The 23487-nt window shown below is 50.0% G+C and overlaps 1 protein-coding gene across 2 annotated transcripts in view; it reads left to right on the forward strand.

Annotated features, from left to right (window-relative positions):
- LOC147243381 (connector enhancer of kinase suppressor of ras 3-like) overlaps window positions 1-22567 on the forward strand; it is a 23061-nt gene extending 494 nt beyond the window's left edge. The window contains exons 2-13 of one of the 2 annotated variants that reach the window (XM_086188671.1): window positions 9229-9392; window positions 12348-12550; window positions 13964-14051; window positions 15954-15995; window positions 16483-16602; window positions 17179-17238; window positions 17314-17382; window positions 17470-17619; window positions 18512-18639; window positions 18712-18887; window positions 19000-19086; window positions 19806-22567. In XM_086188671.1, the coding sequence (XP_086044797.1) occupies window positions 9229-9392; window positions 12348-12550; window positions 13964-14051; window positions 15954-15995; window positions 16483-16602; window positions 17179-17238; window positions 17314-17382; window positions 17470-17619; window positions 18512-18639; window positions 18712-18887; window positions 19000-19086; window positions 19806-20122 (1604 nt within the window). In that variant the 3' untranslated portion in view covers window positions 20123-22567. The remainder of the gene's footprint in view (window positions 1-9228; window positions 9393-12347; window positions 12551-13963; window positions 14052-15953; window positions 15996-16482; window positions 16603-17178; window positions 17239-17313; window positions 17383-17469; window positions 17620-18511; window positions 18640-18711; window positions 18888-18999; window positions 19087-19805) is intronic. The other variant, XM_086188672.1, reaches the window with a different exon arrangement.
- The last annotated feature ends 920 nt before the right edge of the window (window positions 22568-23487 follow it).

The raw sequence follows: 23487 nt of genomic DNA on the forward strand, positions 1-23487 counted from the left end.
CGTTTGTTTGTTTGTTGGTTTTTCTGATGCTGGTGAGTTGTGAGTTTGTTTACAGAGTCGTTGTTGTTCTTGGAAAACAAACAAACAAACAACTGTGAGGTTAAACTCAACCCTCAACGCCCTCACTACTTTACAGGAGTAGAAGTACTCTGGTACAAGTACCCATCTGACTTGAGTCAACTTAAGTAGAGAAGTAGACATGAGTTTATTTACGGGTAGGAAAAGTACACACGGTGTTTGTGGATTTCAGTGCATGACCTGTCGACCTCTGAAGGTCACGGTAGTTTCCCGTCTTCCTGTTGGACAGAACTCGATCTTCATCAGGTTTCTTGTTTTCTCTGCAAAATCCGGAGCGTAAGCAGTACAGTAAATGACGGACGCTAACAACCACTTGCTAATGCTAACACTTCCCATCCACTACCATTCATTGTGCTAAGCTAACAAGCGTGGGGCTCAGCTCCGTGAGGAGCGTCTCTAGTGTTGCGTTCCCTTTAGAGGAGGTTAGAGACGCACGAGCCATGGCTGCTCAGACGTGCCTGAGGTTTGAGAGGAGAATCAGTCGAGGCAGGTGCTGGTCACCGCTGGAGCGCCGCCACATCTCAGTGGTTTTAGTTTCTCTGTGAGGTTCCCAGTTGCTCGACCTTCATCCAGAAGAATCCAACAGGTTCCAAGGTGTTGACGTCCAGATCAACCTGTCGTTATCTCAGTTAAACTTGTAATTGAGCCTAGAACTCCTGGAACCGTGAGAACCCTGCGTGTGGCACGCGCCGGGGGGGGGGGGCGGGGTGCTGATGGCTTCAGCCCCGCTGAGCTGACTCCGGCGGCGTGTTCCTGCCGTCGCTGCAGCCAGCTGCTGGTGGTCGGGCGGCAGCTGGAAATGCGCTGGGGGCTCTGAGCCGAGCCTTCCTGCAGAAGACAGCAAGTCATTACGCCATGCACGGGCCGGAGCTGCCAGCAGAAACCAGCGCCACAATCCTGCGGTGCTAACGATCTGGAGGTGATTAGCAGCAGCTTGGTGTTTCAGGCAGAGGTTGGGGACTGACGGTGGAACATTGGGAGACATGAACCCTTCAGACGTAACGGAAGACATCACAAACCTGGACGTGCGAGCGTTTTAATGAGCTGCTCAACTGTGACGAGCATGAACCAAGGGACGCGCTGACAGCAGCCGATGGCGTCACCTTGTTGTGTTACTTTTTCAAACACACAAAGTGCGTACCTGAAAATGGTTTTACACGTATAACTTATGACGTTTGCAAAGAGCGTCTGTTGGCCAGATTGGTCGTAAAATGGCGACTTCCATAATATTTCTGTGCAACGAGCCGTCCGTCATGCTAGCGGAGCGAAAGATGTCAGCTGAGCAAATTAGAATAAATGATGATTGGAGACCTGACGCACCGCCACCATAGAAGAAGAACAGACAACAGTCTTTTTTTATAAATGGCAGGACAGAAGTCACAGAGGCTGAATTTGACCTCTGAGCAGCTTTGATTGAGAGCAGTCACACACACACACACACACACACACACACAACTAAGTGTTGTTGCCGGTCAATAAAGGCCCCGACAACAGCGGCCCCTCTCAGAGGTCTGCCTCCTGGCGTGTGGCGGGTCAGAGGTCACAGTAACCACTGACAGAGGCGGTGGCGCCGTCAGCACAGATCTGCCTTGTTATCCAGGAGTCGAACAAAATGCTTGGTCAATGGACAACAGGCGGAGAATCCGATCGCCGCCACATCTGGACTGATGGGACTTGAACAGCTGCAGCTCTGAGACAAACACACTCATCCGGCAGGCTTGGCGTGTTCAGACAAATCCACATACCTGTACTGGTACAGGTGCTGTCATACATCGCTGAGTGAACGACGGCGAGCTTGCAGGTGAAAGCGTGCTGGGAACGTCAGGTGTCACGTCCAGCTCCCTCCGAGGAGGAGGAGGATCTATGAGGAGAATCTTGGAGGAGCGTTGACATGAGACTACAACAACATTCCTAAAGTCACTTGTCATCTAAAATAGATGAGGAGGAATCGAGGATGACATCACACGAGCGGCCATCTTGAATGTTTAGTTTTATTCATCGAAAGAGCAAATAACTGGCAGGTCAAGTCACAGCTGTTTACAAATGAGCTGAAACTGTCAGGCTGGAGTGTTCACCTGTGTGTGTGTGTGTGTGTGTGTGTGTGCGTGCGTGCGTGCGTGTGTGTGTGTCTCTCTCTCTCTCTCGCACGTGAGTGAAACCACGCGATTGTCAGACGTCACATGACTGGAACGGATCCAGACTAGATCCTCTTAGAGGAGACAGCAGGATCTCTTCAGCTCTGATGCGATGGATCCCGCTCCCGATGGGATCTGGAGTTGTTTGTTCAGAGGGAGGAGAATCGGTGCAGGCCAGAGCAGAGCCAGAGTTCAGCCGGTGGAGCCGGAGGTTGGGTCGTCTCCTCAGGCTGAGGTGTTGGCGCGTTGAGGCCCTTCAAAGCCTCAGATTGTGGGCGTCCGTGTCAGGGCTCCCATCCAGACTTCATCAAATGGCAGCTTTGCCTTTGTTGTTTCTGGTGTTTGTGCTTCAGTGAGAGTTGAATCACAGGAAGTGTCCAGATTCTCCACGCCGAGCACTTCCTGCTTCCTTCTTTCCGTTTGCGAGCAATTGAGCGTCTGGGCCTGCGGTCAGCTGCCGGTGTTGATCCAGGAACCTGCTGACCCCCCCGCCGACAGCAGAGGGAACGAATATGAAGATGAACAACAGGATTAATGAGCTGGTTCTGTTTCAAGACCTCAAACAACACAAACACGGTCGACGTGTGTCCTGATGGAAAGATGGGTGTCACATTTCTGCACCTCTGGAGGTCGAATCCTCCTGAAAACACACACACACACACGCACACACACTTCCTGAGTGCTGCTGTTCTCCAATTCCCTCTCGCTACCTGAAACAACAAATGCAGAGCTAACTAGCCAGCTTCCATGACCACACCCTAGACTTGGCTCCGCCCACAAAAGTTATGATTAGTTCCCAGTATTAGGAACTAGCCGGTGCATTTTCTCCACTGAAGAGCTCACCAGTGGGTATCCCACAGGAAACAGACCTTTAACGGGGTGGGTCAGACGGCGCCATCCAAGAACTGGTGGAAAGGCTGGACCAGTAGAAGGCAGAAGCTGAATAAGCCCCGCCCCCTTTTTACCATTGCTGAACGATCTTCAGTCGAACAGTGACACACCTCTATTTTTACAGTGGTATCCCCGTGATCCAGTTGCTGGGCACTACTGGTCCCAGTCGTCCCTGTGTGGGAGCCCAGCGTTGAACTCTGAACTGAACTCCAGTTCTTGTTTGTTTGACTTCAGCCGGCGGCTGAGCACCGTCCTGCTCCCCACTCAAGGAAATCCTCCTTCCTCCTCCTCACTGTTTGTTCAACAGAGTTCCCCCCCTGCCCTGCACCACTCAGATGAATGGTGCGTGTGCGTGTGTGTGCGTGTGTGTGTGTGTGTGTGTGTGTCTATGAATAGCCTCAATGCTCTTTGGCCACTCTTCCTTTCTGCTCTCCACCCTCGTCCTGTTGGGCTGGGAGGTGGGGGAGGGGTGGGGGGTAAATATTCCTTTTGTGGTCATCAGTATTTCAGCCTGATGAAGTCGGTCCAGGCCGTGGGGGGACGTCCTTGCTGCTGGGCCTTCCTGTCCGATGAATCATTAACTGTACCGGTTCTGAGCAGCTGCAGTTTCACCTGCAGCTCTTTTATTGACATCCTCACGTGTCTGCCTGCAGGCAGAACAACCCACTTTATCACCTGCAGCATGTCGTATAAATGCTGGGAAAGTTCCTCAGGAATGTTGGAGACAACATGAAACGAACCGGTAAACTGTCAAAGATAAGTTTTACTAGTTATGACGCATAAGAGACGTTTAACTGGCAGGGGGAAACAGGAACCCTGACCTCCAGGACAAATACACGTGGTGACGTCCACCTTTAATATGCTGCAGAAGTACCTCATCCCTGGCGTGCTAACTTCCTGTTCAACTACAGAAGTCCTTCATCCCTGGCGTGCTAACTTCCTGTTCAACTACAGAAGTCCTTCATCCCTGGCGTGCTAACTTCCTGTTCAACTACAGAAGTCCTTCATCCCTGGCATGCTAACTTCCTGTTCAACTACAGAAGTCCTTCATCCCTGGCGTGCTAACTTCCTGTTCAACTACAGAAGTCCTTCATCCCTGGCGTGCTAACTTCCTGTTCAACTACAGAAGTTCTTCATCCCTGGCATGCTAACTTCCTGTTCAACTACAAAAGTACCTCATCCCTGGCGTGCTAACTTCCTGTTCAACTACAAAAGTACCTCATCCCTGGCATGCTAACTTCCTGTTCAACTACAGAAGTCCTTCATCCCTGGCGTGCTAACTTCCTGTTCAACTACAGAAGTACCTCATCCCTGGCATGCTAACTTCCTGTTCAACTACAGAAGTCCTTCATCCCTGGCATGCTAACTTCCTGTTCAACTACAGAAGTCCTTCATCCCTGGCGTGCTAACTTCCTGTTCAACTACAGAAGTCCTTCATCCCTGGCATGCTAACTTCCTGTTCAACTACAGAAGTCCTTCATCCCTGGCGTGCTAACTTCCTGTTCAACTACAAAAGTACCTCATCCCTGGCATGCTAACTTCCTGTTCAACTACAGAAGTCCTTCATCCCTGGCGTGCTAACTTCCTGTTCAACTACAGGAGTCCTTCATCCCTGGCGTGCTAACTTCCTGTTCAACTACAGGAGTCCTTCATCCCTGGCGTGCTAACTTCCTGTTCAACTTCAGGAGTCCTTCATCCCTGCAGCTCTCTATAATCTCCATGATAAGCAGCAGCATTAAGAGCAGCTAGCATGAACAACAGACAGAAGCTCCACAACAGCGCTGCCCTCATTCTCTGAGCTGTGTTGTGTCAATAAAAGCTACTCGGCCGAATGCTGATGGAATTAAAACGCCGATGTCCCTGTAACCACCTGTGTTCACACTGGCCTCGGAACTACAGATTCGTCAGCAGGTGGAGTATTGCTGTCAGAACTTTGGCATCATCAGAGTACCAATAATGTAGCCAGGTGAAGCAGCGACGGTGTGCGGGCGCTCAGGTGAGCTGGAGGCTCCGTCGCAGCAGTAGCAAGAAAACATCCTGAGCTGCTGCTTGTCGGTACACAGCGTTACCAAGCAGCCGATGATTGACAGGAGGGCCGAGGCACCAGGCCACTGCAAATAAAAGCCTGGATGAAGGCGAGAACACATCCGCGTCAGCTGAGGATCTACCTGCACGTCCATCCCTGCTGCCTCACCTCACATCAAGCGTGACAGAGTAGAAGTTCATGCTGGTGTCTTAGAACCAGATAGAACCGGAACGGACCTGTTCCCTTTGCAAGGGGACAAGGAGCTGCCTCTTTTTGTTTTGGTGGTGGGTCATAATGAGGTCACAACTACAGTCGTCACTGGAGACGAGTGAGGGGTCACGTGACTCGGGGCTGAATGTACATGTAAATGTACTGAAAGCTCAGGACTGTAATCGTTGCTTTTAAGGTGCCAACGTCAGAGCTGTTAACTGGACAAGAATCTGATCAGCTGAGTCTGAAGATGTTGTCAAGAAAAGGAAGTGACATCCAGATCTGAAGACTTGAGTGAGTGGAGCAGGAAGTGGTCAGAGTCAAACGTGTCCTCTGGTTCAGCTGCAGCATGCTTCCATGTTGACCCACATTCACTGTGTCAACAAACAGAAGCTTTACAGAGAGCAAAGGTCTGAAATCTGATTAAAACCTCCAGAGAAAGAGGCGGAGTGTTTTCTCGCTGACCTCAGAGCAGATTAGATTTAGATTTGTGGCAAAACTCAAAGGTGAAGAATGTTTCTGAAGCAAAGTAGGAAAATGAGGTTTGTCTCTGACGTGATTCATCATGAAAATAATTAGATATGCTATCATTTGACCAGTGTGAGAAGTACAATGTTCATGAGTGTTTTTCACTCAGCTTTAGCATTTCGCATTTTGGTCTGAAATTATCCGAGAAAACGATTTAAGTCTAATTGGACCTTGATTCTTGTAGGTGAGGAGCACACCAGCCCACGGGGAAGTCTTTTATCATCCAACTTCTCCAGACAAGAAGCAAGAGCCCCTCCTCCTCTAGGGAGCTGAGACCCAGGCTAGTTAGCTTAGCCCAATGGCTGGTAGTGGACGGGAAGTGTTAGCATCAGCTAGCTCAGGTCCAGGCTAGTTAGCTTAGCCCAATGGCTGGTTGTGGATGGGAAGTGTTAGCATCAGCTAGCTCAGGTCCAGGCTAGTTAGCTTAGCCCAATGTCCGGTAGTGAGTGGGAAGTGTTAACATCAGCTAGCTCAGGTCCAGGATGCTGGTTAGCTTAGCCCAATGGCTGGTAGTGGGTGGGAAGTGTTAGCATCAGCTAGCTCAGGTCCAGGATGCTGGTTAGCTTAGCCCAATGGCTGGTAGTAGGTGGGAAGTGTTAGCATCAGCTCGCTCAGGTCCAGGCTAGTTAGCTTAGCCCAATGGCTGGTAGTGGGTGGGAAGTGTTAGCATCAGCTAGCTCAGGTCCAGGCTAGTTAGCTTAGCCCAATGGCTGGTAGTGGGTGGGAAGTGTTAGCATCAGCTAGCTCAGGTCCAGGCTAGTTAGCTTAGCCCAATGTCTGGTAGTGGGTGGAAGTGTTAGCATCAGCTAGCTCAGGTCCAGGCTAGTTAGCTTAGCCCAATGGCTGGTAGTGGGTGGGAAGTGTTAGCATCAGCTAGCTCAGGTCCAGGATGCTGGTGGGTCCAGCAGGAATCCTCCTCCTCATCATCATCATCAGTAGCAGCAGTCGCTCTTCTAGTCCTCAACAAACCTTTGGTTCTGTTGACCCAAGTTCCAATGGAGCTTTGGAGGTGCTGTGTCAAATCACTGCTCCCAGTGAGGAAAGTAGTTCCGGCTACGTGTCTGATTCTCCCACTACAACGTCTCCTCATGTTAAACTGGTATTCATCACCAAGGCTACACACAACCCTCCTGACATTAATGCAGGCAGAGACGGAGCTACGCTAACACTTCCCAGTCACTACCAGTCATTGTGCTAAGCTAACTAGCCTGAGTCTTAATTGTCTAGAGAAGCACCTCTCTATGTTCTTGTCTGTCTCTGGGGACAATGGACAATAAGAGAGTGTCCCTCAGACTTGGTGTGCTCCTTTAAGACGTTTTAAGGATCTGTTAGAACGTAGCTCAGCTCTTCTGCGTTCCTCTTGTTGGAGGATCTGTTACTTGACTAAAACTACACCAGAAACACCTCTGAGGGTCATGTGATTTGTCTCTCTGTCACACACACCCACACACACACATCTAATTTCTCCTTCTGCTGGAGAAGCTCAGTAGAAGCCAAACCACCAGCAGTATTTCAGCGTGGCGTTCCCGCCGTCTCCCAGCCATTTGAAGCTGCCTCAGGCGCCACGCCAAAGCCAGTCAACCCAGAGCAAACATGTGTGCATGCGGAGAGCTACCCTGCAAAGTTCAACATGTGGAATGAGAAAAATGTCTCAGCTGCTGCGTAAATTCACAGCCTCTAATTTTTCATGAGGAGATCAGCTCCAGCTCGGGAGGTTGGGCGCCAATGCTGCTGCTGCCGCCAACGCCGCCGCCTTCTCTGGTTTAGTTGGATCTGGTTCTGGGATTTTAATCAGCACTGTACATTGAGTTTTAGTCCCAGAACCGTGTGTGAACTGCAGACCTTCTCAGGCCAGCTAGGAAGCTCAACCTGCACGGTGTTGTTGGGCCGACGGTTGTTTGCTGTCCATCTGTCCAGTGATGGATGAGAAATGAGGCATCAGAGGGAAACATGTCTGCCTTGATGAGAGGGAAGTCTGAGAGCTCCTGGCTTTAGGAGCCTCAACGTCTCTTTTTCATTTCCTTCAGAGTTTGTCTTTTTCTTGAAATCTATAAATTCATCACAGAGACTTTCTATAAACAAGTCAGTGTAACTGGGTTTGATTTACTGGCTCCAGCATTGTCGCCGAACCCTCGGACCTTCGACTGACCAGGACCAGGACCGGTTTGGGCTCCATGATGAGGGTCGATCCCGGTGTGGATCTGGATCAAGTGTCAGACTCTGGATGAAGTGTCAGTCGTCATCGACACTCTGACTCCAGGATGCGATGCGTGAAAATGATCTGAAGGTTAAATCATGTAGTTTGAAGGAGTAAACAAACAAGCATGGCGGTGTCACACGGCGGAGAGCGGGGGAGGTCAGAGCGCCGGCAGCCATCTGCCGTCCTCTCGCTCCTCACTGACCACATGCAGACACGCTTGTTGTCTTTGTCCTGTTCACGCGGCTCGGGGAGCTTCACATCTGCCATTTGGTGGTCGCCCAGCGTGTTGGAAGCCCATGAGTTTCGCCCCCACCCCCCCGGCTCGTTTCCCACGTGCAACGCCATTCACACGTCCGGTTACCGGCGCTGCAGGACTGCACCAGGACTATCAAGTGTTAATCTGCATGTGAACATCTCTCCTGTATCATCATCTTCATGTCATCATCGCTCTGATATTCAAATACATTTCAGTTCCCACCTCGACCCCCCCCCCCCCCCCCCCCCCACGTGAGTGGATTTAGTTCGAGGGTGAAATGAATTTGACGTTTTCAAAAACACAAATCCTCAATAAGTAAATGAACGTTTGTCTGGTTGGTCTGGCAGCTGCTAGTTGAAGTTGTTTCCTGTCAGTTTGCGTTCGATCAGCTGATTGATTTGATTGACAGTTTTAGCTGGAGACTTCAATTGAGTTCCTCAGCTGAGGTTCAGTCCAGAACCGGTCCTCGTATGTTCGTGGGAGGCCTTCAACTGATCCGGCGTGGGAACTCTTTCATCTCGCCACCTGCTGGTGGTGCTCAGAGGTCAGAGGTCAGAGTTCAGGGCTGGTCACAGAGTGGCGCCGCCGGAGCTGGCGCTGTCTTCCTCGAGGTCACAGGGATTTAAAGCCGGTTTGGTGATGGAAGGAACCCTGGCGAGGGTCTCACCTGCAGGACGGCGCCTCTGTTAGCTGATGACATCACTGCAGCTGTATTGATTGTCTGCTTCTGTTAGATGAGTGACGTGAACGCTGCCGTCAATCTGGAGCTTCTCCTCCTGCCATCTTCCTTTCTGCTCTTCTTGTCGTTTTGATTCTCGCTGTTTTGACCCTCTGTCGTGGTAGCGTTGACTTCCTGTCCCTGCTTGTCCGCCTGCAGCTCACCCGCTTCCGTCTCCTCCCTCAGGTCTGGACGACAGCCTGCAGCAGTACATCTCGTCCTTCCAGCAGCAGCAGGTGGACGGGGAGAAGCTGCTCAGGACGTCCCACCAGGACCTGCTGTTCCTGGGCGTGTCCAAGGTGGGACACCAGGAGCTGATGCTGGAGGCCGTGGACCTGCTCTGTGCGCTGGTCAGTGTTTAGCTCCTGTTCCATCTCTGAAGCTTCTGTGCTCTGGTTCCTACTGGACTGAATGAGAATGTGCTGAGGTGAATAAAAGGCCCCGCCCCTCCTGTCAGACCTGCTGCTGGCCTGCGGCGCCGCGTTCACTCCAACGTAGAATTCAGCAAACGGTTCTGCAGCATTTCAGAGCAGAAAACAACTGTTTTGATATCAGATTCTCAGCTGAGTCCAACGTTCCGGGACATGAGTCCGAGTTCTCGTGTGGAACCACCACAGAGCCCCTCAGTCAGCTCTTTATGAGCTCTGACCGTCTTTGTCTGGGTGAAAAGGATGATTTACAGTCGGGCTGAGCTTTCACGGTGTAGCTGGGCTGAATGGGATCAGCAGCCTTATAAATGGAGCCTGACACGCCGGCGTCACTGCAGACAAACGCTGCTCATAAAGTCGCCAGACGGCCATCAGCCGCTGTAATCCAGTGGTATTTGCTCGCCAACGGGAACACCGATTTATAGTTGTGTGTTGAGTTTACGCCGACCCATAGTCATGTGACCTGCACTGTAAACGACTATTGAAACACGAGATGGCGTGTACTTTGTGTACTTACAACAGTGGCGGCTGAAACGGAACAAATAAGTTTTAACTAATAAATGTTCATCAGCATTTACTGGTACACAAACACATCGAATATAAAAAAGAGTCAAGGAGGTGCTTGGAAATGTGTCGCTGGGGGGGGGCGGGTCACTGGGTCTGCATCGAGGTGGTGCATGGTTCCGTTTCCTGGGAAGTGCACGTACGGCGACGGCGCAGGAAACGCTACTACAGCTCAAACCGTCCAATGTCTGTGAGATCATATTTCACTTCCTGGCATCAGACTGTTGACGTGTTCTGTCTCGTAGCTGGTTAGCTTAGCGATAGCACAGCCGCTTGATGTTGTGTTGTTGAGCGAGTTTTAACCGCGGCCGGTTGGCGTGACGAGCACTGAAATGAAGGCTGGAAAAAAACACTGGAAATGATGCCATTTGCTGCAGAGCCGGTCCCGCGTGTCCGGTTGTGGTCTGACTCAAGGAACCGTGGACAGTCAGAGACGTCCCCTGTTTATATCCAGTTAACATTTGGTTGTAGTAGTACACTGGTACGAGAACTAGTACTAAAGTACTGCTCCGCTATACCTTCGTGGCACACTGAAAACTATTTCACTTCTTCAATTTGTCTTTGTAAATTCATGAACAAGTTCAAGTCGCTCCTCCAGTCTGGACTGTTGAAAGGACAGAAGTGCAGAGCCCCCCCCCAGAAGTCCGGTGCAGGAGCGTTTTCCTGTGTGACAGAATCGAAGGTCAAGTGTCATTTGATGGATATTTTTCACAGCAGAGTTGAGTTTACTGCACTCTCGTGTGGAGCAGGAAGCAGATGTGACCCCCCCCCACCCGTCAGAAAGACCCCCCACCCTTCCCTTCACACACACACACACACACACACACACACTGTAGAGTGTGTCGCAAGAGGAAAAGCTGTTGCAGTTTTGTTCCAGCAGCTTCTGCCAGGTGATCAGTTTTCCATCAGACACGAGTGCAGCAGAACAGGCGAGATCTTCTCTGCTCTGTGACCTTTAACCTCCAAACGCCGCTGATTTATGATCCCAGTGGAAGTGCAAAGACACAGTTGGGGGGGTTCAGACTGGCGGCCCCCTGACCAGAGTTTGAGCTGCAGTTGTGCCACCAGCTGACAGGGAACAAATCATCAGTCCAGACTGAGATTGAGAGATTATGGATCCATCTAGAAATGATGGGGACGTGCATTTAGGGTTCTTCCTCGACCCTCCTGTCACCTCTGCTGCGACCCACGAGCCTCGAGCTGTGGTGACCTCTGACCCTCATGACTTTTAGATTCTAAATATTTGAAGCCAGTTTTTGCTCCGCAGCCTTCATCAGCTGGTGGACGCTAAGGCAGCGTGACTGATGCACCCCGTAGAAACACGGCTTTGATTCTCAGAAACTTGCTTTGTTTGAAATCCTGAAGAGAATTTTCTGGTTTCTGATCTTTTTTCTTTCCTCGACTGATTTGGCGTTGGTTCTTTGGTAACGTTTCAACAGGTCTCTGGCTGATTTCCTGACCTGTTTGCATCAGTATCAAAGGAGATCATGTGATGTTGGCGGTGAAAAGGTGATAAAGATTTGGCCAAAATACCTTGACAAAACAAGCACTGTCACTGCATGTTTAGAAAACGCTGAAAACCTCACAGTTACGCTTGACATTTGTGGCTTCTCTGAGTCGCATCAGTGACCCGAGTTCCTGTGATGTGCGCGTGAACGTCAGCGTGAGTCTTCGCCGTAGAGGAAGGACTCGTGGACTCCTCCCTCTTCCTCTGTCCATGTCTGACTTTCTTATTGATGAACTGATCAGAATCAGAAATGAATGGCTCGGGATGTCTGTTGAACTGAATCATCAGAAACATGCTTGTCTCCATGGTAACCAGAGGGTCTTGTAGCTGGTGGTAGCCGCGAGTAGCTCGTCGATCCAGGGAACACACGGAACTTTAGTTTGGAGTGTTTATTTTAGTCGCATCCTTCTTTTCTATGGTGACTGGTTGATAGGAATGTGTGTGTGTGTGTGTGTGTGTGTGTGTGTTTTCATTGCATTGTGGGTGTTTGTGGGTCAAAGGTCATGAGAATGTACTCTGTGTATAAAGGGACAGATTGTGTGTGTCTGTGTGTTTTCTTTCAACATTAAAAGCTGGATGTGTTGGCGGTGGAGCTGCTCGTCAATACTTGTGACCTTGTCAACTTATTGTTGTTTTTGTTGTTGTTATTATTATTATTATTAGTAGTAGTAGTAGTAGTAGTAGTCGTAGTAGTAGTAGTAGTCGTAGTAGTAACATCAACAGACCAGGAGGAACCTGGATTAACTTCTGCAGAAGCTCTCCTGTAGTTTTTGAGGTGGTAATTGTAGTTTTTGTGCTGTGAGCAGAACTGTGGCGTGGAGTCGGACAACCTGAAGACGCTGGTGGGGAAGATGAGAGTGGCGCACCACAACCTTAGCGGCGCCGTGTCACAGCGTAGAAAGAACCATGCCTACCACCACAAAAGCTCCCATCAGCCCTCCAACGAGTTCCTGACGGCCGTGGTGGAGCTGATCGCCGCCGCCAAGAGTCTGCTGGCCTGGCTGGACAGGTGATGTCATCACTGATCAGCTTGTGCTGCGTCTGAGTATGAGTGTGTACTTGGACTAAACGCCACAGTGTGGTGGTGCGTCGCTGAGGAGAAAAAGAATCATCAGAACAACAAAACGACGCTGATACACTGGAAAGTAAAATGCTGAATTCATCATCTGTTCTTCATCCTTGTCATCGCAAAGCAGCGTTCTCAGGCTGATGGCTCATGGTCTCGCGCAGCGGTGTCAGAGGTCAGGGGTCAGGAGCAAAGTCGCAGACCGCTGCTCCGGTGAACTGTTGCTGAGCTCTTTGACTTAAACACCAGGTTTGAGTGACAGTTGAGTTTATCTGTGTCAGTTCAGGTGGGGCAAACGGACCCCCCTCAGAACCAGGAAAACCCAAATGTACCACAACACCAAAATCCAGAGCCCAGCGAGTGTAGGTGACGTCACTCGGCCGCCGCATCAAATGATCAATACATGATTGATCATTAGGGATTCTGAGTGCTTTTATACCTCAGCTGACTTCAGGATGTCTGGACACTCCCTGGACCACACACACACACACACACACACACACACACACACACACACACACACCGCACAGATTGCGGATATGTGTGTGTGTCTCTCTTGCCAGGCCTGCTGTGTGACTCGTTCAGGTTTTTGTTGTTTGGATGAGCTTGAAACATTCCAGTTCACTACAGCTTCCACACGCCGACCAGCTGACATGCCAGGAGACGCCGGGGTCAAAGTTCAGCAGAAATCAGCTTTGAACCCAATATTGAGTTGTCACCTAAGACTTTGTGACTCCAGAGTGAAGGAAGAACCAGCCACGTATATTTAGCTTGAAGCTAACGGAGACTGATGGCTAACAGCATCTTAAAACATCATCTGCTGTAATCCAGGGTTCTTTCATCCAGCTGTTGGCTCAGTGCTCCACCCACACTTTGACCGGAGCTTCAAACTAACTAGAACTCTCCAGTTCTACTGAGAACGGTTCCAGCTGTCTGGGTGCTCATTCTGCTCGAGGGTTCCTAATAAACGGCCAGAGTGAAGAGATGAATACCAAATGTACTAAAATTTGCCACGAAGGCTCCACCATTTCGCCGGCTCATTGGAAGCCAGAACGTTCTGATCAGGAGGATCAAATCACCTCCAGATGTTGATCGCGAGCTACAATACCTGACAGAAGTTGTTCATTGATGAGGATTCTCTTGTTTTGGTGAAACTAAAGGGTGATTAAAGACCCCTAAACCCGTCAGCAGCGGCTAAACCATTGCTTTTAACACAGTGGGCGTGTCCCTACGTTCCTCGACAGGTTCTCTGGTGAAACCTCCGCGTGGGGAACTTGGGTGGGGAACCTGGCTGTGTGTGTGTGTGTGTGTGTGTGTGTGGGGTAGAGCTCATTGGAGGCCTGTGGTTGGTTGCAGGACTCCACTGACAAGCACCAGGGACTTCACCTCCACCAAGAGTCGAATCATCCAGCTGTGCCTGGAGCTGACCTCCACCGTCCAGAAGGTCAGTGCCCCCGTCTCTCTGATGTCAAGCCACTCATGGTGTGACTGGTGATGATGGTGATGATGGTGATGGTGATGGTGATGATGATGATGGTAATGATGGTGATGGTGGTGATGATGGTGATGATGATGGTGATGATGATGGTGATGGTGGTGATGATGGTGGTGGTGATGATGGTGGTGATGATGATGATGGTGATGATGGTGATGATGGTGGTGGTGATGATGGTGATGGTGATGATGGTGATGATGGTGATGATGATGATGATGGTGGTGGTGATGATGGTGGTGGTGATGATGATGATGGTGATGGTGGTGATGATGGTGGTGGTGGTGATGGTGATGATGGTGGTGATGAGGGTGATGGTGATGATGATGGTGATGATGATGATGGTGGTGGTGATGATGGTGGTGATGGTGATGATGGTGATGGTGATGGTGGTGGTGATGGTGATGGTGGTGGTGGTGATGATGATGGTGGTGATGGTGATGATGGTGGTGGTGGTGATGGTGATGGTGATGATGATGATGATGGTGGTGATGATGGTGGTGGTGATGATGGTGATGGTGACGATGGTGGTGGTGATGACGACGATGGTGGTGGTGATGATGATGATGATGACGGTGGTGGTGATGATGGTGGTGATGATGATGGTGGTGATGTTGATGATGGTGATGATGGTGATGATGGTGATGGTGGTGGTGATGGTGATGGTGATGATGATGATGGTGGTGATGATGGTGGTGATGATGGTGATGGTGATGATGGTGATGATGATGATGATGATGATGGTGATGATGATGATGATGGTGATGATGGTGATGGTGACGATGGTGGTGATGATGATGGTGATGATGATGATGATGGTGGTGGTGATGATGGTGGTGGTGATGATGGTGGTGATGATGATGATGGTGATGATGATGATGATGGTGATGGTGATGATGGTGGTGATGGTGGTGATGTTGATGATGATGGTGATGATGGTGATGGTGATGGTGATGATGATGATGATGGTGATGATGATGGTGGTGATGATGGTGATGATGATGATGATGGTGATGATGATGATGATGATGATGGTGATGATGGTGATGATAATGGTGGTGGTGATGATGGTGATGATGATGATGATGGTGATGGTGATGATGATGATGATGGTGATGATGGTGATGATAATGGTGGTGGTGATGATGGTGATGGTGGTAATGATGGTGATGATGATGGTGATGATGATGATGATGGTGATGATGATGGTGATGGTGATGATGATGGTGGTGATGATGGTGATGGTGATGGTGATGATGATGATGATGGTGATGGTGGTGATGATGGTGGTGATGATGATGGTGATGAACCTGAACCAGTACAAACCAAACCTGAGTCTGTCAGAGCGAGGAAACGCCTCCGCTGGCGTCGTCTGAAGCTGCTCGTTCTTCCTCTTTCTCTTCTCTCAAATGTGTGATTTCTGTCTTCCTGCTAAAGTCCTGTTTTCTAGGCCGGATTCGTCCACGCTCACAGGTGTCAGGTTGGAGGGCGTGATCCCGCTGTGTGATCAGAGGCCCCGCCCTCCTGCCAGATTTTCTCAAATATCTGTTTTCCCGTCGATTCCTCCCATCTGCTCGTTAGAGGGTCAAACCACTGCTGAGGAAGGTGTTTTGCAAGTTGTGATGTCTTTGTGTTTGATGTCTGTTGCAATAAATGCAGAGGTTGTGTGTTGATTGTCTGCCCTCCCGTCATCAGACTTCACCGTCTTGTTTATGTTGACCTCCCCCAGCGGCGCAGCTCCTCTGGCGTGAGGAAACAGAGTTGCAACACTTTTATTTTGCAGCCACAAAATGATGAGATGAGCTGAGTTGAGTCGCTCATCGCTCTCGGCTTGTTTGTCCCTCCACCCTGCAGGACTGCACCGCTTACGAGATGGAGGAGAAGATTCTGGAGGTGGTGAGTCGTCTTCTTCTTTGGTTTGGATGCTAATCAGATGCATCTACACACACACACACACACACACACACACACACACACGTTTCCTCTTTCTGTCCTCTGCTGGGTGTTGTGGTGTGTTTATTCAGATCGGAGCATCCTCTTCCTGTCTTAGATAACACTTCCTGTTGGCTGTCATGTTGTTCCCAGAATCAGCTGATCTATTTCTCTCTGAACAATCAGTTTCCAGTGTGACCTCATGACCTCAACGCTGCTCTGCCTCCTTGTTACTCCTCAACACTGAGGAAACCTGAGCGTCGTCCTTGAGATCTTAATCAGGCGCTCCTGATGGAGTTCCTCTGGAAACAGAATAATGCACAAAAATTACCTCAAAATGGCCCCTCAAAAATAAGAAATGATCTCCGTGGTCGCGCCACCTGATCCTGGGTCTGCGTCCTCCCGAAGTTCCTGGAGGAGAAGTTTGACTTCGTCGTTCTTCCTGTTTCAGTCTCAGGCTCTGAGCAGCGTCTGTGAGAAGACGGTGCAGGCGACCTCTGACCCCTCCAAGAGTGAGCTGGCCGTCCTGGAGGAGGTGCACATCACCAACATCAAGCCGGGGGAGGGGCTGGTGAGTAGCTACCTGCTGCCATAGCAACCACAGTTGATTGACACAATGACCTCAGTCAGCTGGTGCGTTGTTAAGAGACTTCACAGAGGGAATCCTGGATCTCTCTGATCTTCAAAGGAGCTGCTTCCTTCTCTGATGACAAACACTCACAGACTTTCTGATCAATTAATCAAGAATCAGAGCGGCTTAACGAGCATCTTAACGAGCGCTGGTCATCGTGTTCACTGCTTTCATGTTCGTGAGTGTTGAGATTCGCTGCTTGTCTTTGACTGTTCGATGATAAACTGATGAGAAATGTAACGATACCGAGATCGTTACTTTCAGTTATTTTAAACTAGTTGGTTAGTAGCTGGTCGCACACACATCCTCAGCCTTAGTCTCCCAGAACTGAACCAGTACTGGAAAGATCGGACCTGGTTTACATGCGGACCACGTCACTGTTTGAAGAGAACAAACGCTGATGTGTGAAAGCTGAAGCTGAGAAACACCAGTAGATTCAGGCTCAGTCCTGCACCATGAAGCAGAAGCAGAACCAGAAACCCCCCAATCACCACAGACCACTGTCTCACCTTCCAGGGGATTTACATCAAATCCACCTACGACGGGCTTCACGTGGTCACGGGAACCACGGAGAACGTGAGTCGTCTTCCTCGTCTTCACGTCCGTCCAGACTTGTGTTGAATCTGCTAACGCGGGTCGAACTCTTCTCAGTCTCCTGCAGATAAAACCAAGAGGATCCACGCTGGAGACGAGGTGGTCCAGGTCAACCAGCAGACGGTGGTGAGTCCCTCCTACAACAGTCCTCAGAGTGCCTCGAGAACTGCTCTGGTGTCCCGGGTTCACAGTTCTGGCCTGTGATCGGTCCAGGTGGGCTGGCAGCTGAAGCACCTGGTGGAGAAGTTGCGGGGGGAGACGGGCGGCGTCGTCCTGGTGGTGAGGAAGAGACCCTCAGGAACCTCCGGGGGCTTCGCGCCTGCTCCGCTGAAGAACCTGCGCTGGAGACCCCCCCTCGTGCAGGTGAGCTAGAACTCGTCCGGTCAGGTCCGTCAGCTGGGTTCCAGGTCGTCTCCATCGCCAGTCAGAGCGTTCGTAGATTCTAGCTGATGACCTGGAGAGATTGGCTGCTGTTAGCCTCCGTTAGCTTCAAGCTAAATATACGTGGCAGGCTCTTCCTGTATTCTGGAGTCACGAAGAAGTGATGAAGCAGGGGGAAACATTTCAGTGAGTACTTGAAAGGTAAAATACACTTTTTAGTTGAAGTCTCTCAGACAGGAAGTGAGGTCACAGCGACACAGCAAACAACTCCGAGTAAGAATAGAATAGAAAAGCACAGGTAGAGAAGAGAGGAAGGCAACGGCGGCGCCGTGCGTCGGGTTTCAGTCCATCCTGGTTGCTGTTGGGGGCTCAGAGAAGGAAGAGGGAGACCATGTGACTCTTCAGGATGTGTGTGTTTAGGTTAGACAGACTCGCTTCAGCCTCTAATCAAAACAGATCTGAAGTCAGCAGCTCCCAGCAGCCCTGGCCGTTACTGCAGTACCACACACCAGTACGAAGTAAAAGTACTCAGGTATTTTCAGTTTGTTGCACTGAAGGTAAAAACTGCGCTGAGCAGCTTTTTATTGTTGTGGTCGTGGCCGTCGTTGCTGAGTCGTCTTCATCTTCCAGCGTCTTCATACTTTCTTTCTTTTAAACAGCCGCAATTTCAGAGAGTGAAGAAGATGGCGGCAGCGGTCACGCCGGGTCCCGCTGATGTGAAACCGTGAGAGACCCGGCGTCGACTGCAACCTCGTTTCACGTCCATGCTGATCAGTGGTCAGCGCTCCGTGTTTGTGTGCTGTACAGGAAGCAAACGTCAGCGATGTTACACGTCTGTGTTTCTGCGACTGAAGTTGAGTCGTTCTTCCTGCAGACGTCTCAGAGAGCTGCAGGTCTCGTCAGGTCTCACCCTGGCTCCTCAGACGCCGCCGGGAAAAGAGGGAAGACGGCCATCTTGGACCTGTTCATCCCCCCTCCCCCTGCGGCGCCTTACGTCCCTCTGTGAGTACCGCGCTGATGCGGGTTGTCCTTTTAACCCTTCAGTGTCCATGCTAACGTGTCTCTGCTCTGAAGAGACAGCAACATGAACCAGGGCGTGAAAATGAGGCCTAAGTCACCGAACTCGTATCTGGACGCCGACCGGCGGCGACGCTTCACCGTCACCGACGACAACAGGAACGCCACCAGCCCTGCACCAGAGCCGAACCAGCCAATCCCCGTTCGCCTCAGACAGCGCTCGTCAGCTCGCAGTGAGAACACTCACACACTTACACACACACATTCTCATGGTGAATCTGATTGTGATGGATTTATGCACGGTGGAAGGTGGGAGAGTGACAGGTGTAACTCTGGTGTGTGAAGGTAAACCTCGGCCCGTGTCCATGCCGGTGGAGTCACTCTCAAGCGCCTCAGACGCGTCCTCCAGGCGCAGGCCTCATGGAAGGAAAGGTGAGCTCCGCCGTGTTATTGACGGACGCCGTGCTTTGAATGTTTCTCTGGCAGATGATTAACTTTGGAGAGCCGCTGCTGCATCGCTGCCGCTGATTTCAGTCGTCCTCTGGGTCTGAATGTGTGTTTGTCCGAGATAACGAGGCTGTTAATGGATTTAGACACACACTCACACACTCTCTCACACACACACACACACACACACACACACGCGTCATGGGTGAGCAACATGTTGACCACAGAAGCTTCCAGTAACTTTAACATTCAGTGATTAGGGGTCAGAGTTTCTCCATTCTGGTCATTTCAGGTATGAATTCCTGCATTTTAGGACCTGAAAGAATGAACGTGTTGATGATTCACTGGCTTCTGGTGGGGAAGTTGCACATTGCAACCAGCTGAATCATTTTTTTCCTCATGTGTTCTGTTCACATGTGGTTGTGGCACCTTCAGGCCTCCGTAGGTTACCAGCTGCCACTTCAGCTTCAAGGAGAACTCTGTTGATATCGAACCAATACTGAAAATAAACCTCTGCTAAAAGGACAAATTCAGACTCATCCAAAACCCAGGAGCTTCTTCTTGGTGTTGCTCCGCCCCCCAGACACACCTGACCAATGAAGGAGGTGAACGTTCCTTCAGGCATAAACAAACCAAGTTGATCAAGAATGTAAACGCACTGCAGATGTGGAATGTCTTTGTTGAGGAGCTGCTGGTGTCGTCAGCAGGTCCGGATCTTCTCCACCGTTACCTAAGCAACGAGGGCATCAGCACCATCACCGAAGAAGAGCAGTGCTTCCCGCTGCCGTACCGAGGACATCCAGCGATCCGCGGCGTCGACCACATCAGAGGCAGCCAGTGCTTCATCAGCGCTGATCTACACAATAGCGCCACCATCCCCTACCAGGAGGCAGCATCCAAAAAGGGCTCCAGCTCCAGCTCCGCCCCCGCTGGCGCCAGCGCCGCCTCTCAGGCTGTCAGCAAGCAGTCCACGTCGCTGCTGGGCAGCTGGCTGGCTCGTCTCAGGCTGCTGAGCCACTGACTCTGAGGGCGGGAGGACGTCGCTGCTGAGACGCCAAGGCGGTTGATAGGACAGAGATCTGAGGACGCAGGGCGAAGACGTCTGGAGGAGGAGAGACTGACATTTTCATCAGCTTCACTTTCTAGTGACATCATCAAGAACAGAGAAGCCAGTGACCTCAAGAGAACTTGGAGGCAGGTGACTCCAGAATACACCAGCAGAACGCTGCTTTGCCACAGTAGAACCAAGATAAAATGCCAGCCAAATAGCACACACACATACACACATGCACACGCGCACACACACGCGCACACATGCACGCACGTGCGCACACACACATGCACGCAGACGCCATGTAAGTAATGAAAGCGACGTTGATTGCGCGTCTGCATCGGTCTGTAGGCTCCATCATGACCGTAAACAGGGACCTCCATGGTGCGTTCAGGCACACCTCGTAAACTCTGCCATCTGCTCCAAAGACCCTGAAGACTGTTTAAAACAGCAAGTTTGACATACATTTTCTTCCATGAAATTCTTTTTTCACTTCATCAGTTTTAGTCATCAGATTTCCTCATTTTCTACATTTTTTTAAAGCTGATGTGCGTTCGATCAGGTGACCTGAGTGACTTCATCCACCGACGAGAGACGCTGCTCAGACCTGAACATGCAGAAAGAACCGATCCTCGGTTTTCTACTCAGCCGAAGAAAATATTTGTCTGACCTGTAATGAAACCTGTGCCTTTTGGAAACTTTTATCACTTCTAATTTGTGATGTTCACGAAAACTGGAATCTGTTTAATAAGAGATTTTTTCCATGTTGCCTTTTTAATACTGAGAACTGAATTTTGGCCCCAACGAGCTTCTATACTTGAAGTTGGAAAGTCAAAACTTTCAAGTCTGTAAGACCTTTAAAAAAGCGTTTTGAAATGAATCTCAGCTGCAGTCAGCTGACCACGGACGAGTTCTCGTTCCGTTTATTTTCGACTGCTGAATCGTTCCTTTCAGGTTCAGTCAGAGAGCAACGAGTGAAACCTCAACATCCCTCTGGTGGAGGAAGCTGAGGAGGCGTCTCAAAACTTCCTCAAACTTTAAATATTTTGCACCTTTTTCAGTCTTTTTTGTCTTCATCGCTGCAAACTTGATAAAATAACCGTAACTCAAGACTTTAAGAGTTGAAGGAAAATAAAACGATGATGCTACTAAACCAAAGTTTACCAGCAGGACCTCGGCGACTTGTGAAGAGAAGAAACCAGAAACGCCTGTAAAACTGTAAAACCTTCACATCGGTGCTCAAGCGCCGCCATCAGAACAGGGAAGGGCGCTGCTGCTGCCGAAGGGGAAAAGTTTATTCTTCAATTCGAGTCCAAAGTAGAAACATAATCTGGAGTTCATCGACTAAAACGCTCACTGGACAGGTGGACCTGCTGCTGCTGTTTGTCTGCCAGTGTTTCGCTGCTTCAAGCTTCAGGTCAAACTGACTGATGGTAAAGATTTCAGGTGTTACTGACTACACTTTAAACCCCTCAGCTTCCTCTGAGGGTTCTCTGAAGAACTCCGTCATGCTGTGTTCTTCATTGTTTGATAAAGGGCTTTTCATACCAAGTTGGATGTCCGTTATCAAGTGTGTTCCAACGGCAGAAAGTCTGAACTGTGAGGAACACCCTGATTAGCAAACACGTTCCTGTGAGCAAGTAGCTTCCAAAGCTACGTCTCCAAAGAGTTCAGGAGTGTTGCTTTGCTCTCAAATCTAACTTTAGTAAGTTTAAAATTTCGTGTGAGCTTGTACACTAAGATGCGCACTTACCTGAAAAAACACAAACTGTATTTGTATTTTCAAGTTCTGCAATGACAAACAGACATAAGGAGTTCCTCAGGGAACTTTCCTGGATCCCCTGATGGTTCTTATCAGCGGAACACCTGACGGTTCCTCAAAGACATGAAACCTTTGTAAAGAGTATTTTTGGTTCGTGTTCTGGTGCCTTTTGTATAAATGAGACTTTGCTCAACGCTATGAAGCGTCTACTAAAGATTATGCAACATTCATGTTCTCTGACGTTAAATGTGTGATAACGAGTTTCTGAACTTGATGTGTAAAGTGAGACTTTGTAAACTCTTTAAGAAGAAATGTCATTTCTATATTTTAAAAAAGAACGTTAAAACACACCGCAGCCTCTTGAATCCATGGAGGGGTTTTGCTGTCAAACCCTTATGACTGGTAGCTTACGGTGGCTAATGTTAGCATGCATGAAATAAATCAAACGGATACAATTTGCTGTTTCATGTTTTGTGCCAAATGATGGCGTATTGAGAGCAACCAACCGAGGAGGTGTGGGGAATGTTCGGCGGTTGAGGGATTCCTCTCTCGCGTCTCTCGGCTGTTGCTCAGGATTTCAACATTTCTGGATGTTTGGAAAAGTCGTGGACAGTTTGCTGCTTCCGTTGTGCTCTGTAAGTCGTGATGGTATAAATGAATAAATTTATCATGAAAGCTTTGTCATTTTTAATCAAGTGGTTTTGTGAAACTAAATCCTGTCCAACGAGAGTGGAGATTCTTTGCATTCTCCTCAGCCTTGATGAACCTCCCGGCCCGCCGACCACACCAACGTGGGACAGAGCTGGCGTGGTCATCTTTCACCCCGACGGCGTCTTCCCTCTCTGACATGATCTCCCTCCTCCTCTTGAGAGTCTGGCGCCCCTGCAGATGAAGTCAGAGGGATGTCAATGGGATTGAATCAATGGTGCCATCTAGTGGACACAGTCAGCATCACAAAGTGATTTAAAGAACCCAAACGTCCCAGCAAACCTGAGAGGCCCAGGGACGGTGGAGTAAACGGAGGCTGAGCCCGGTCCAGCATCACTCGTCCTTCCTTACACGGTTGTTCCCTCGGTCACCGTCTCATTCTTAGTATTTGTATTAATACGAGAAATAATGGAGTGAAATGAAGTATTTTATACTGCATCTTGGCTATCCTCACTCATCACCGGTTCTTAGGAGCACTCAGGGATTCTTCTCTGGCCTCCAGGATGAGCTACGAACCCATGTGGGTGCCCAAAGGTCAAAGGTCAGGCCACCTGATTCAGGGAAGAGGAGTTCTTGATCTGAGTGCCAGCAGCAGAGGAAGGCGAGAGCAGAAGATGAACGTGTGAAACAGGAAGGATGCTGTCGTGATCGTGTGGCGCCTCACGCACGCGCGTGTGTTTGTGGGGGGGGGGGGGCTCATGCGTGTGTGTGTGTTGTGGTCTGAGGCTGACATGACTTCTCACGTAGAAACGCCTTCCTCCTGCTGCGAGCACCAGACGCCGGCAGCTGCTGAGCCTCTGCTGTCGTTTCTCCCGGCAAAAGCAGCCTGGATTTATTTTCGTCTTTGAATCTGTGATGAACTTTC

The sequence above is a fragment of the Aulostomus chinensis genome, chromosome 20 (genome assembly GCF_037954235.1).
Source record: "Aulostomus chinensis isolate RoL2024-O1b breed Wild chromosome 20, RoL_Achi_v1.0, whole genome shotgun sequence".
Taxonomy (NCBI): domain Eukaryota; kingdom Metazoa; phylum Chordata; class Actinopteri; order Syngnathiformes; family Aulostomidae; genus Aulostomus; species Aulostomus chinensis.